This window comes from Balaenoptera ricei, chromosome 7 (assembly GCF_028023285.1).
Source record: "Balaenoptera ricei isolate mBalRic1 chromosome 7, mBalRic1.hap2, whole genome shotgun sequence".
NCBI lineage: Eukaryota > Metazoa > Chordata > Mammalia > Artiodactyla > Balaenopteridae > Balaenoptera > Balaenoptera ricei.
In genome coordinates, this window is record NC_082645.1 from 83,653,302 (window position 1) to 83,667,939 (window position 14,638).

Below are 14,638 nucleotides of genomic sequence, written 5' to 3' on the forward strand. Positions count from 1 at the left end.
GGTTGGGCCGGGGCGACAGGCGGGCGGGCAGGGGCACTGGTGCCCGGCCTGCTCTTCCGGAGCCTCAGCCCCTCGGTTTGGCTGAGGCGGCGGCGGCCCGCGAGGCCTGCGGAGCTCCGACTGGAGGGTGGGCGTGAGGGGCGCGTGGGGGCCGCCGAGGCCTGGGGCTGGGAGCTTGTCAGCAGCGACTGCTTGTTCTCGCTTCTCCCCTGATCCCCAGTGACCAGGTTCGGGGAGGGGCGCGGCCGGCCGGGTGGAGACCCCTGGGGTGCCATGAGGGTCGGGGCTGCCAGGGTGGGAGGGGTGTAAACAACAGCCTACCTAGTCCTGGTTTCCATTTCCTACCTGGCCTGTGACGTGCCCGACTTCTGCCATCCAGCTTGTCTAGCCGGATCCGGGAGTCGATAATTTACTTTATCCTCCTCTTCCTGCTGTTTGCCTTTGACCACTTCTCTCCGTAGTTGTTCTCTGGTCTAGCAAGTTTTCATCATCAGGCTGGGACTTGTTAGATGCCATTCCTTGTCAATTTCCTTGTTACTATGTGTGAAGCATAGGGAATGAACTTATAATTTTATCACCTTTTAGTAGGGCAGTACTTGGGGTGAATTGGTGCTTGTTTCAGTATTGATTCTTGGGATTTGCCAAAGACGGGATGCTTCACATTCTTAAAAAAATCAAATAGACCTCATCTGATTAATCTGCCAGGTGAAATGCCTTGCGATTGAGTACAGACTCCAAAATCGGAAGAGATGTGTTAAAATGTAATTTTAAAGAAAAAGAGATGGAGGGGGAGGAAACCAGAAACAACCATGGAGCTATGACAGTATGCCAGAGAATACATTTTAATATCTTGCACAGAATTTTGGAAAGGGAGTTCTTTCAAAGGGAACTTTTAGATCCAGACAGCTTCCTAGATGCATGTCACAGAAAAGGAAACCGAAGCCCAGAAATTAGACTGCATTTGCTCAAGGTTGCACAGTCTCCAGATTCGATTCTTAGTTCATTAGTGACCTTGTCTTTTTAACAAGTTGCTTCTAGTACTGAATTTTACAGTTTAGTTGGGAAGCCTTTTTTTATAGAGTCACATGTGTCAGTTTTACTGGCAATTTTGTGGTCGTACTACTCGGAATTTATATATTATTTATGCTTTTACTGTTTCTAAAGTTTCTTTCTTTATAAATGATCTTTTCTCAGATACCTTTAATTCTTTTTCTGTGGTAACATTATTTCTGATTCTTTTAAGTGATCAACTTTTATGATTTTAAATTCAGAAATGGACTTTTGTACTCACATTCTGAGACTCATCCATTTTTACTTATTCAAAAGTTCTTAATTTTGAAAGGTTAGAGTCATAGATTTTAACTCAATATTGTAACACACCTGTTTGCTGTGTTGTTATGAGTAAGTCACCTATAAGAAAACTCCTTTGCTTTTTTCCAGATTGTCATAGATCAAGGTTGTTAAATAAAATGTATTAGAAAAGGTTAGGATTAAAAAAAAACAGGACTACTTAAGCAGCATTCTGTCATATCCCTTGTCTATCACACTGATTTCCTTAAGTGAAAGGGGTCTATTCTAAAATGATTTATTTAGAACTATAATAGAGTAGGTAGAGTATCTTTCTCCTTTTTTTTTTTTTAATTGGTTAGATTGGGTTATAAGCACAGAGTTGGTTTTCAGTAAACGTTTAACTGAATTAGATGAGAATGTTCATTAGGCTGGATTTTTGGCTCCTGGTTTTTTTTTTTAATATTTATTTATTTATTTATTTGGTTGTGCCAGGTGTTAGTTGTGGCAGGCAAGTTCCTTAGTTGCGGTTCGCTGGCTCCTTAGTTGTGGCATGTGAGTTCTTAGTTACGGCATGCATGTGGGATCTAGTTCCCTGACCAGGGATTGAACCCAGGCCCCCTGCACTGGGAGCACGGAGTCTTAACCAGTGTGCCACCAGGGAAGTCCCTTGGCTCCTCTTTTAAGTGTTTAAAGTATATCACAGTTATGATGAGGCAAAGCATTTAATTTCCAATTAACTTTTTTACATCTTTTCTGTGTATCACTATATGTGTTTTCTAATATTTTGAAAACAAAATATTCTACAAACTATCTTTTTTTTTTTTTTAAATGAAAGAATAGGCAAAGCTTATTGATAGAAACATTTTTCACTACAAATCAGAAAGGAAGAATTTAAAAACTACTTTCTGGTGATAATGTAGATGATGTCTAGGAAAAGACATCCTAGAACAATTTCCAGAAAGTTTTTATTTCTTGACATTTTAAAATAAAGTTCATTTTCATTCAGATAAGGCAACTATTAAAAGATATGAAATGCTTAAGACACTTAAAAATGTATACCATACCCATCACCTACTCTCAGAACTAGGACATTACTAATATAGTTAAATCCCTCTGTATCACATTCTTCTGTCTTCTGTCCACTCCCAGCCAGTAATGGTGATTATCATTCCTTTTCTTTCCTTTATACTTTTATTATATATGCATTATATTCATAAGTATGTTTTGCACTTTCTTAAACTTTTATTCATGTGGTATCATGCACTGTATTCTGCAGTTTGCTCCAATTTTTGCTCATGGCCTTTGGAGACTTAATCCATGTTGATCGATACAGGGTTATGGATTGTTGGTTTACTACTACCTTTTCCCAGACATTTATTGAGTACCTACAATGCGTTGGACATTGTGCACCTACAAGGGATATATTTCAGCTGTCAAATGGAAAGGTTCTTAACCACTTAGGGGAACATCTGTGAACTGAACTATCTATAGAGAAATTCAGAACCAGTGCAAAGTGATCCACAGAAATATTCCCCTTAAGAGAAGATTGTTCTGTTTAGATGACTACTTTTGATGGAGCTCATATTTTGATTTAGAAATTTAAAACACCATTTGGAATTGGAATTATAATTTATAATGTCTGTCTTAAATAATATTTATGGAGTAGTAACTACTAGTAACTCTAGCTATTCTCTTTGGGTAAAAACTGATTCAGTTTTTTACTGCCTGGAGATTTTTTTTTTTCAGTATAACTTTTAGAAAAATATTTAACTATCATAAACAAAAAAGTGATAGACTTATCAATTAAGTAATACATGAGAGGTTTATGGGAGCCATATTTGAGGGATTTGTGACTGAAAAAAGTATAGCTTATAGTTCAATTAAATAAAATCTTGGTGTTCATTTAAAACATTGAATAAATTCCTTTAACTTATTCACTAATAATCACATTGTTTACCATATGAGGGCTTTTCTTCTCTGGTATAACTTCGGATCTTTATTAAGAATTGAAGTTAATCGTAATAGTATTGCATCTTCTTTGTAACTTTGTACATGCTTTAATCATTAAATTTTTTTTATAGGATTTCTATAATTGGCCTGATGAATCCTTTGATGAAATGGACAGTACACTAGCTGTTCAGCAGGTAATAACAATAGTTACTTTTGCAACTCTAATAACCTAAGCATTTTATTTCCTTTGGCATAGTTAAATATTCCTGTAACTTTTAGCACAAGCCAGAATCCATGGAATTAATGGGATACCTGTTTGAAACTTTTATCAAACCTCATTTTAAGATGGCATATTAGGACTTCCCTGGTGGCACAGTGCTTAAGAATCTGCCTGCCAATTCAGGGGACACGGGTTCGAGCCCTGGTCCAGGAAGATCCCACATGCCACAGGGCAACTAAGCCTGTGCGCCACAGCTACGGAGCCTGCGCTCTACAGCCCGCGAGCCACAACTACCGAAGCCCACGTGCCTAGAGCCAGTGCCCCACAACACGAGAAGCCACCACAATGAGAAGCCTGCGCACTGCATCGAAGAGTAGCCCCCACTCACTGCAGCTAGAGGAAGCCCGTGCACAGCAATGAAGACCCAACACAGCCATAAATAAATAGATAAATAAATTTATTTTTAAAAAAAAAGAATGTATTGTTCAATCAGGAAATATTTAACGGGCTAGCAAAGAGATAGGCCTTGTGGAGGATACAGAAATATAAACCTGGAGCTCTATGCCTGGAAATTGGCAAAAATTAGGAGGAAAAATGTGCACATATTTTTCCCTTTAAAAGTAGAGTTTTGTCCTGATACTTCATTGAATTCGTTTATTAGTCCTAACAATTTTTTTGTGGAATCTTTTGGGTTTTCTACATGTGAGATTATTTCATGTGCAAACAGCTAAATTTACTTCTTTTCCAGTCTGGATGCCTTCTATTTCTTTTTCTTGCCTAATTGCTCTGGCTGGAAATTTGCAGTAGTATTTTGAATAGACATGGCAACAGCAGGCATCCTTATCTTGTCCCTGATCTTAGCAGAAAGCTTTCAGTCTTCCACGTTGAGTATGATGTTTGCTGTAGGTTTTTCATATTTGGCCTTTATTATGTTGAGTTAGTTTCTTCTTATTTCTGGTTTGTCGAGTGTTTTTATCATAAAAAGGTGTTGAATTTTGTCATATGCTTTTTCTGCACCAATTGAGATGATTGTGTATTTTTTTTTCCTTCATTCTGTTAACATGGTGTATTATATTGATCAATTTTTGTATGTTGAACCATCCTTGCATTCTAGGAATAAATCCCATTTGATCATGGTGTATAGTTTTAATTTGCTGCTGAATTTGGTTTGCTAGGATTTTTGCGTCAGTGTTCATAAGGGATATTGGTTTCTAGTTTTCTTAGAGTATCTTTCTCTGGCTTTGGTATTAAGAATGCTGCTGTAGTGGAGTTAGGAAGTATGCCCTTCTCTTCAATTTTTTGGAAGAGTTTGAGAAGGATTGATGTTAGTTCTTTAAATATTTAGTAAAATTCACCAGTGAAACCGTCAGGTCCAGGGCTTTTCTTTGGTCGCACAACATTGTGAATGCAAGTAAGCCACAGAACCGTACACTTAAAAATGGTTAAAATGACTAACCTTTCCACATTGAATGGTTTTGGTACCCTTGTCAAAAATTCATTGGACTGTATATGTGAGGGTTTATTTCTAGTTTCTCTATTCAGTTCCATTGGTTTATATGTGTATCCTTATGTCAGTACCACACTGTTTTGTTGTTGTTGTTGTTTTTTGGCCGCACAGTGTGGGGGAATCTTAGTTCCCCAAACCAGGAATTGAACCCGTGCCCCCTGCAGTGGAAGCTCAGAGTCCTAACCACTGGACCACCAGCGAATTCCCAGTACCACACTATTTCGACTACTATAGCTTTGTAGTAAGTCTTGAAATTGGGAGGTCTGCATCCTCCAACTTATGTTATCTTCTTTTTTTTTTTTTTAATTTATTTATTTTTGGCTGCATTGGGTCTTTTTTGGGCTTTCTCTAGATGCAGTGAGCAGGGGCTACTCTTCCTTGCAGTGCACAGGCTTCTCATTGTGGTGGCTTCTCTTCTTGCGGAGCATGGGCTCCAGGTGCGCAGGCTTCAGTAGTTGTTGCTCCCTGGTTCTAGAGTGCAGGCTCAGTAGTTGTGGCACACGGGCTTAGTTGCTCCACGGCATTTGGGATCTTCCCGGACCAGGGATCGAACCCTTGTCCCCTGCATTGGCAGGCCGATTCTCAACCACTGCGCCACCAGGGAAGCCCCCAACTTATGTTTTCTTTTCAAGATTATTTTGGCTATTTGGTGCCCCTTGCAATTACATATAAATTTGAGAATCAGCTTTTCCATTTCTACAAAAAAGACTGTTGGAATTTTGATAGAGATTGCACAGAATCTGTAGATTGCTTTAGGTTATGCAAGTTTTGAAGTTTTCAGTATGCAAGTATTTAATCTCCTGATTTAAACTTATTCCTAGGTATTTTATTCTTTCAGATACTTTTGTAGATGGAGTTGCTTTCTTTTTTTTTCTAATTTTTATTATTATTTTTTATTGAAGTAGAGTTGATTTGCAATGTTTCAGGTGTACAGCAAGGTGATTTAGTTATATATAGATGTAGATATATCAATATATAGGAGTTCCTTTCTTAATTTTCTTTTTGAATTGTTCATTGAAGGTGTATAGAAACACAACTGATTTTTGTATTTTGATCTTGTATCCTGCTACTTCACTGAATTCACTTCTTAGCTTTATGAGCTTTCCTGTGGATTCTTTGGGATTTCTCTATATAGGATCATGTCATCTGTGCTATTTATTTATTTATTTATTTACTGTCTAATTGTTCTCACTGGTATTTAAGTACAGTATTGAATAGCAGTGGTGAAAACAGGCATCCTTGTCTCATTTATTTTTTTGGGGGGCCGTGCTATGTGGCTTGCAGGATCTTAGTTCCCCGACCAAGGATTGAACCCAGGCCGTTGGCAGTGAAAGCATAGAGTCCTAACCACTGGACCATCAGGGAATTCCCTTATTTCTGATTTTAGAGGGAAACCTTTCAGTCTTTCACCATTGAGTATGAGTAACATCATACCTGTGGGTTTTTCAAAATGCCCTTCATCATATTGAGGAAGTTCTTTCATATACCTAGTTTTCTGTGTTTTTGTCGTGAAGGGTGTCGGATTTTGTCAGATGACTTTTCTGCATTAATTGAGATACTTGTGTGTTTTTTTCTCTGTATATTAATGTAGTGTATTACATTGGTTAATTTTTTTTTTTTAATGTTGAACTACCTTTCATTCCTTGCAGCTTTCTTTTGATTCATGTTTGTATGGTATATGTTTTTTTCCATCCTTTTACTTTTAACCTACCTATATCATTATATTTGAAGTAAGTTTCTTATAAACAGTATAGTTGGGTCGTATTTCTTTGTTCTTTCTGACAATCCTTATCTTTTAACTGGTATATATAGGCCATTTAATGTTAATATGGTTATTGATAGATATGTTTAGATTTAGAATTACCATTTTATTACTTGTTTTTAGTTTCCTCTTTTTTTTGTTTCCTTTTTCTGCCTTTTTAAGGGTTATTAGAGCATTTTTAGTATTCTATTTTAATTCTAATTTTGATTGTATCATATAATTTTTTTGATGATTGCTCTAGAGATTACTAAGTTCATGCTTAACTTTTCACAGTCTATTTAGAGTCAGTATTTTACTGCTTCAATTGAAATGTAGAAACTATTATCATTTGGACCATTTTACTCTCCTCCTTTGTGCTTTAGTTATCTATATTACATCTACATACATTGAAAACCCCACAATATTATAGACAATATTATATTTTTTGCTTGCATCTGCCAAACATATTTTAAAGATCAAGAGAAGAATGGTCTAATATATATTTATACCCAGATATTAATATAATTGCTGTTGCTCCTGATAGTCTAAGTTTCTTTCTGGTATTATTTTTTTCCGTCTAACTGAAGAACTTCCTTTAGCAGTTCTTTTAGAGCTGTCTGCTGGCTAGGAATTCTCCTTAGCTTTCTTTTTTTTTTAAATTTTTAAATTTAATTTTATTTATTTTTTTATACAGCAGCTTCTTATTAGTTATCTATTTTATACATATTAGTGTTATATGTCAATCCCAATCTCCCAATTCATCCCACCACAACGACCCCCCCGCCACTTTCCCCACTTGGTGTCCATACGTTTGTTCTCTACTTCTGTGTCTCTGTTTCTGCCCTGCAAACTGGTTCATCTGTACCATTTTTCTAGGTTCCACATATATGCGTTAATATACGACATTTGTTTTTCTCTTTCTGACTTACTTCACTCTGTATGACAGTCTCTAGATCCATCCACATCTCTACAAATGACCAAATTTCATTCCCTTTTATGACTGAGTAATATTCCATTGTATATATGTACCACATCTTCTTTATCCATTTGTCTGTCGATGGGCATTTAGGTTCCTTCCATGACCTGGCTATTGTAAATAGTGCTGCAATGAACAATGGGGCGCATGTGTATTTTTGAATTATGGTTTTCTCTGGGTATATGCCCAGTAGTGGGATTGCTCGATCATATGGTAATTCTATTTTAAGTTATTTAAGGAACCTCCATACTGTTCTCCATAGTGGCTGTATCAATTTACATTCCCACCAGCAGTGCAAGAGGGTTCTTTTTTCTCCACACCCTCTGCAGCATTTATTGCTTGTAGATTTTCTGATGATGCCCATTCTAATTGGTGTGAGGTGATACCACACTGTAGTTTTGATTTGCATTTCTCTAATAATTAGTGATGTTGGGCAGCTTTTCATGTGTTTCTTGGCCATCTGTATGTCTTTTTTGGAGAAATGTCTATTTAGGTCTTCTGCCCATTTTTGGATTGGGTTGTTTGTTTTTTTAATGTTGAGCTGCATGAGCTGTTTATATATTTTGGAGATTAATCCTTTGTCCATTGATTCATTTGCAAATATTTCCCCCCCTTCTGAGGGTTGTCTTTTCGTCTTGTTTGTAGTTTCCTTTGCTTTGCAAAAGCTTTTAAGTTTCACTAGGTCTCATTTGTTTTTGTTTTTATTTCCATTACTCTAGGAGGTGGATCAAAAAAGATCTTGCTGTGATTTATGTCAGTGTTCTTCCTATGTTTTCCTCTAAGAGTTTTATAGTGTCCGGTCTTACATTTAGATCTCTAATCCATTTTGAGTTTATTTTTGTGTATGGTGTTAGGGAGTGTTCTAATTTCATTCTTTTACATGTAGCCGTCCAGTTTTCCCAGCACCACTTACTAAAGAGACTGCCTTTTCTCCATTATATATCCTTGCCTCCTTTGTCATAGATTAATTGACCATAGGTGTGTGGGTTTAACTCTGGGCTTTCAATCCTGTTCCATTGATCTATATTTCTGTTTTTGTGCCAGTACCATATTGTCTTGATTACTGTAGCTTTGTAGTATAGTCTGAAGTCACGGAATCTGATACATCCAGCTCGGTTTTTTTCCCTGAAGACCACTTTGGCTATTCGGGGTCTTTTGTGTCTCCATACAGATTTTAAGATTTTATGTTCTAGCTCTGTAAAAAATGCCACTGGTAATTTGATAGGGATTGCATTGAATCTGTAGATTGCTTTGGATAATATAGTCATTTTCACAATATTGATTCTTCCAATCCAAGAACATGGTATATCTCTTTGTCTGTTTGTGTCATCTTTGATTTCTTTCATCAGTGTCTTACAGTTTTCTGAATACAGGTCTTTTACCTCCTTAGGTAGGTTTATTCCTAGGTATTGTATTCTTTTTGTTGCAATGGTGAATGGGATTGTTGCCTTAATTTCTCTTTCTGATATTTCATTGTTAGTGTATAGGAATGTAAGAGATTTCTGTGCACTAATTTTGTATCCTGCAACTTTACCAAATTCATTGATTAGCTCTAGTAGTTTTCTGGTGGCATCTTTAGGATTCTCTATGTATAGTATCATGTGATCAGCAAACAGTGACAGTTTTACTTCTTCTTTTCCACCTTGTATTCCTTTTATTTCTTTTACTTCTCTGATTGCCATGGCTAGGACTTCAAAACTGTGTTGAATAATAGTGGCAAGAGTGGACATCCTTGTCTTGTTCCTGATCTTAGAGGAAATGCTTTCAGTTTTTCACCATTGAGAATGACATTTGCTGTGGGTTTGTCGTATATGGCCTTTATTATATTGAGGTAGGTTCCCTCTATGCCCACTTTCTGGAGAGTTTTTATCATAAATGGGTGTTGAATTTTGTCAAAAGCTTTTTCTGCATCTATTGAGATGATCATATGGTTTTTATTCTTCATGGTGTATCACATTAATTGATTTGCATATATTGAAGAATCCTTGCATCCCTAGGATAAATCCCACTCATGGTGTATGATCCTTTTTATGTGTTGTTGGATTCTGTTTGCTAGTATTTTGTTGAGGATTTTTGCATCTATATTCATCAGTGATATTGGTCTGTAATTTTCTTTTTTTGTAGTATCTTTGTCTGGTTTTGGTATCAGGGTGATGGTGGCCTTATAGAATGAGTTTGGGAGTTTTCCTTCCTCTGCAATTTTTGGAAGAGTTTGAGAAGGATGGGTGTTAGCTCTTCTCTAAATGTTTGATAGAGTTCACCTGTGAAGCCATCTGGTCCTGGACTTTTGTTTGTTGGAAGATTTTTAATCACAGTTTCAATTTCATTACTTTTGATTGGTCTGTTCATATTTTCTATTTCTTCCTGGTTCAGTCTTGGAAGGTTATACCTTTCTAAGAATTTGTCCATTCCTTCCAGGTTGTCCATGTTATTGGCATAGAGTTGCTTGTAGTAGTCTCTTAGGATGCTTTGTATTTCTGAGGTGTCTGTTGTAACTTATCCTTTTTCATTTCTAATTTTATTGATTTGAGTCCTCTCCCTCTTTTTCTTGATGAGTCTTGCTAAAGGTTTATCAATTTTGTTTATCTTCTCAAAGAACCAGCTTTTAGTTTTATTGATCTTTGCTATTGTTTTCTTTGTTTCTATTTCATTTATTTCTACTCTGATCTTTGTGATTTCTTTCCTTCTACTAACTTTGGGTTTTGTTTGTTCTTCTTTCTACAGTTGCTTTTGGTGTAAGGTTAGATTGTTTATTTGAGATTTTTCTTGTTTCTTGAGGTAAGCTTGTATTGCTATAAACTTCCCTCTTAGAACTGCTTTTGCTGCATCCCATAGGTTTTGGATCATCGTGTTTTCGTTGTAATTTGTCTCTAGGTATTTTCTGATTTCCTCTTTGATTTCTTCAGTGATCTGTTGGTTATTTAGTAACGCATTGTTTAGCCTCCATGTGTTGTGTTTTTTACGGTTTTTTTCCCTGGAATTGATTTCTAATCTCATAGCATTGTGGTCGGAAAAGATGCTTGATATGATTTGAATTTTCTTAAATTTACCAAGGCTTGATTTGTGGCCCAAGATGTGATCTGTCTTGGAGAATGTACTGTGTGCACTTGAGAAGAAAGTGTAGTCTGCTGTTTTTGGATGGAATGTTCTATAAATATCAGTTAAATTTGGTGTATTGTATCACTTAAAGCTTGTGTTTCCTTATTAATTTCCTGTTTGCATGATCTATCCATTGGTGTAAGTGAGGTGTTAAAGTTCCTCACTATTATTGTATTACTGTCGATTTCCTCTTTTATAGCTGTTAGCAGTTGCCTTATGTACTGAGGTGCTCCTATGTTGGGTGCATATATATTTATAACTGTTATATCTTCTTCAGTTGATCCCTTGATCATTACATAATGTCCTTCCTTGTCTCTTGTAACATTCTTTATTTTAAGGCCTATTTTATCTGATATGAGTATTGCTGTTCCAGCTTTTTTTGATTTCTATTTGCATGGAATATCTTTTTCCATCCCCTCACTTTCAGTCTGTATGTGTCCCTAGGTCTGAAGTAGGTCTCTTGTAGACAGCATATATATGGGTCTTGTTTTTGTACCCATTCAGCAAGCCTGTGTCTTTTGGTTGGAGCATTTAATCCATTCACGTTTAAGGTAATTATTGATATGTATGTTCCTGTTACCATTTTCTTAATTGTTATGGGTTTGTTTTTGTAGGTCCTTTTCTTCTCTTGTGTTTCCCACTTAGAGAAGTTCCTTTAGCATTTGTTGTAGAGCTGGTTTGGTGGTGCTGAATTCTCTTGGCTTTTGCTTGTTTGTAAAGCTTTTCATTTCTCCATCGAATCTGAATAAGATCCTTGCTGGGTAGAGTAATCTTGGTTGTAGTTTCTTCCCTTTCATTACTTTAAATATATCATTTAAATACATATAAGCTTCCTGATGGGGGGTACTTGTGGTGGGTAGAGTTGGGTGTTGCTCTGGTGGGCAGAGCTCAGTAAACCTCCTTAGTTTTCTTTCATCTGAAAATATCTTTATCTTCATTCCTGAAGGGTATTTTTGCTAGATACAGAGGTTGACAGTGCTTTTCTTTCAGCACTTTAAACTTGTTCTGCCATTTCCTCCTGTCACCTGTGTTTTCCGGTAAGAAAGCTGCACTCATTTGAATCCTTATTCTATAGGTCATGTGTCTCTTTTTTCGCTGGATTCTTCACACACACACACACACACACACACACACACACACACACACACTCACCCCCGCTGGCTTCTTTAGCTTTAGTTTTTGTCAGTTTGATTACTTCTGGGCATGGATTTCTTTGGATTTTCTTGTTTGGTGTTTACTCTGCTTTTTCTTATTGTGGTAAAAAAATATATAACATAAAATTTATCATTTTTGCCATTTTTAAGTGTACGATTCTGTGGCATTAAGTACATTCACATTGTTGTGCAACCATTACCACCTCCATCTCCAGAACTTTTTCATCTTCCCCAACTGAAACTCTGTACCCATTAAATGATAATAAGTCTCAAAAGATTTACCATGTAGTATATTTTAATTAACTGTAATAACTTCTTTGTTTGTAGTATATTCAACAGAATATAAGAGCAGATTGTTCGAATATTGACAAAATTCTTGAACCACCTGAAGGCCAAGATGAAGGTGTATGGAAGTATGAACATTTAAGGTAGGTCTTTATGATGTATCAAAATAGTAATAGTACTCCTAGTAGTAAAAAATAACCTTTAATATTAATGATGATTATGAATCATAAATTAAATTAGTTAACTACAGAGCAAAAAGCCAAATTCTAAAGCTTTTATGTTTTCAAGTTATAAAGTTTTCAACATTGTTATTTACTCATGGTTTTCTGTATTTATGGATTTGGGCCTTATTATCTTTTTACACGGTTTTCCTTAATTACATCATTTAATCACAGATGCATTATTTCCATGTACCTACTCATTTCTAATACTTACTACTTACCTACTTTATTTTTCTCTAGAGGTCCTAGTCTAGACTTGGTAGCTGATGAGTTACCTGTTAACTATTGTGAACTTCCAGTCTTTCGTTTGGTAAATGGAGATTAATTATAATCCTGAAGTAAGAGGTTTTAGAGCTTTTCATAATATCCTTTGAATGAGAAAATTGATTTCTAATGAATCATGAGTTAAGTTTAGAAGCAGTTGTATTCTGAAGCTACTAGGTTATTTCTTGAAGTTATAAACTTTCCATTGTAAATGGGAGCTAGGATGAGTTGATAGATTAAAAATAGAGGATGCTGTATGAGATATGTGTTCATCAGAGTTTGTTACTTTGAGTTGATTTTTAAATGATAAGGTGGAGTAGAGATATGACTTTTCCTGAATAAATTAGACTACATTTCCTGTGATGAGTGCCTCAATTTGTAGACAAGGTACTTTTTCTGTTGTTTTGTTTTGATGCTATAGGCTTGTCTATATATTGTTAAGACAGTGTCTTGTCATAACCGTTCAGCAGTTTTAGGATGCTGAGACTTCTTTGTAATCTGCCATTTTCTTGGGCAAGTCACTTGACTATTTGATTGAGTTTTGGGTTTTTTTTTGTTTTTTTTTTTTAAATTTATTTTTGGCTGTGTAGGGTCTTCGTTTCTGTGCGAGGGCTTTCTCCTAGTTGTGGCAAGCAGGGGCCACTCTTCATCGCGGTGCACGGGCCTCTCACTATCGCGGCCTCTCTTGTTGCGGAGCACAGGCTCCAGTCGCGCAGGCTCAGTAGTTGTGGCTCACGGGCCTAGTTGCTCCGCGGCATGTGGGATCCCCCCAGACCAGGGCTCGAACCTGTGTCCCCTGCATTGGCAGGCAGATTCTCAACCACTGCGCCACCAGGGAAGCCCAGTGAAGAGTTCTTGAAAGTATTTTTAGACACTGGTGAACTATTTACCTTAGTTGGATCAATGATTCCTTTTTCCACCATATTCACAAAGTCTCCAAGCATAGCATCATAACCAACTTCTGAAGAACTTTGCAAAATTTTCTCAACTGTCAATGATCCTTCGACACCTGCATTCTTAGCAATGGTCATTGCAGGAATTTTGAGTGCGCCACCAGGGAAGCCCTGTTTTTTTTAATACATCTCGATGCATGATAATTGAAAGCATGAGTATGTAGATGTTATGCCAATCATATAAATATAGAGAGCACTTTAGTATAATATATCCTCTGTCTTTTTTTAATCAGCTTTGAAAATAACTACTTCCTTAGCTATGGGATTAATGATGAAAATAAGCAAGTGTATTTTTTTCACTGTAAGCATAATTCCTAAAAAGTGAGGGTTCATTTTAATTTACAAGGTTTTTATTTTAGGTCTAAGAAAAACCTTTTCCTCCCTATTTAACTTAGACTATGAAATATGCATTATACAAAACTTGTAAAATCTTTCTTATTTATATTCCATTTGTCCTGGTGCTATTGTTATTACTTTTGGGGTTTTTTTTGATGTTAGCCACCTTTTTTGTTTTGTATAATTTATGTATTATATATGACATATATATTCTTTTGTCTCTTTATTATAGTGTATATACATCTTTCTAGTTAAGCAAGAAGAGTTTTAAAAGCAGTTTGATTTTTTTTTTGCATGTGCTTAATGTTACTGATTTGAGGCTTAATACTTGCTGTTACTGATTAATGCAGTTGATTATATTATGATGTTAATGGGAATTGAATCATGACCTCAGTCAAATCTCCCACTACTCCCTACTGAATATTTGTAATTAGGAAAAGATGCCCCTTCCTCTCAGTGGCTGCAATCCCATGCTAGTATGCATGGCTTAGTGACTAGAGTGTAGACTAGATTTCAGCTCTGGTTTGTCTTTTCAGCTGCATAACTATGTGTGTTAGTCCTATACTGAATTAACTTGAAGCTGTTAGGTTTGCACTATTTGCCACAGATTGTACCTGTAGCATTGCCAAGTCAGTTAGCTTA

General features: G+C 36.3%; 1 protein-coding gene across 2 annotated transcripts in view; it reads left to right on the top strand.

Moving 5' to 3' along the window:
• Positions 1-14,638, top strand: part of LOC132369122 (MOB-like protein phocein) — a 41,789-nt gene that overhangs the window by 14,225 nt on the left and 12,926 nt on the right. For both annotated transcript variants that reach the window (XM_059928415.1, XM_059928413.1), the window contains 2 exons: positions 3,372-3,434; positions 12,265-12,365. In XM_059928415.1, the coding sequence (XP_059784398.1) occupies positions 3,372-3,434; positions 12,265-12,365 (164 nt within the window). The remainder of the gene's footprint in view (positions 1-3,371; positions 3,435-12,264; positions 12,366-14,638) is intronic.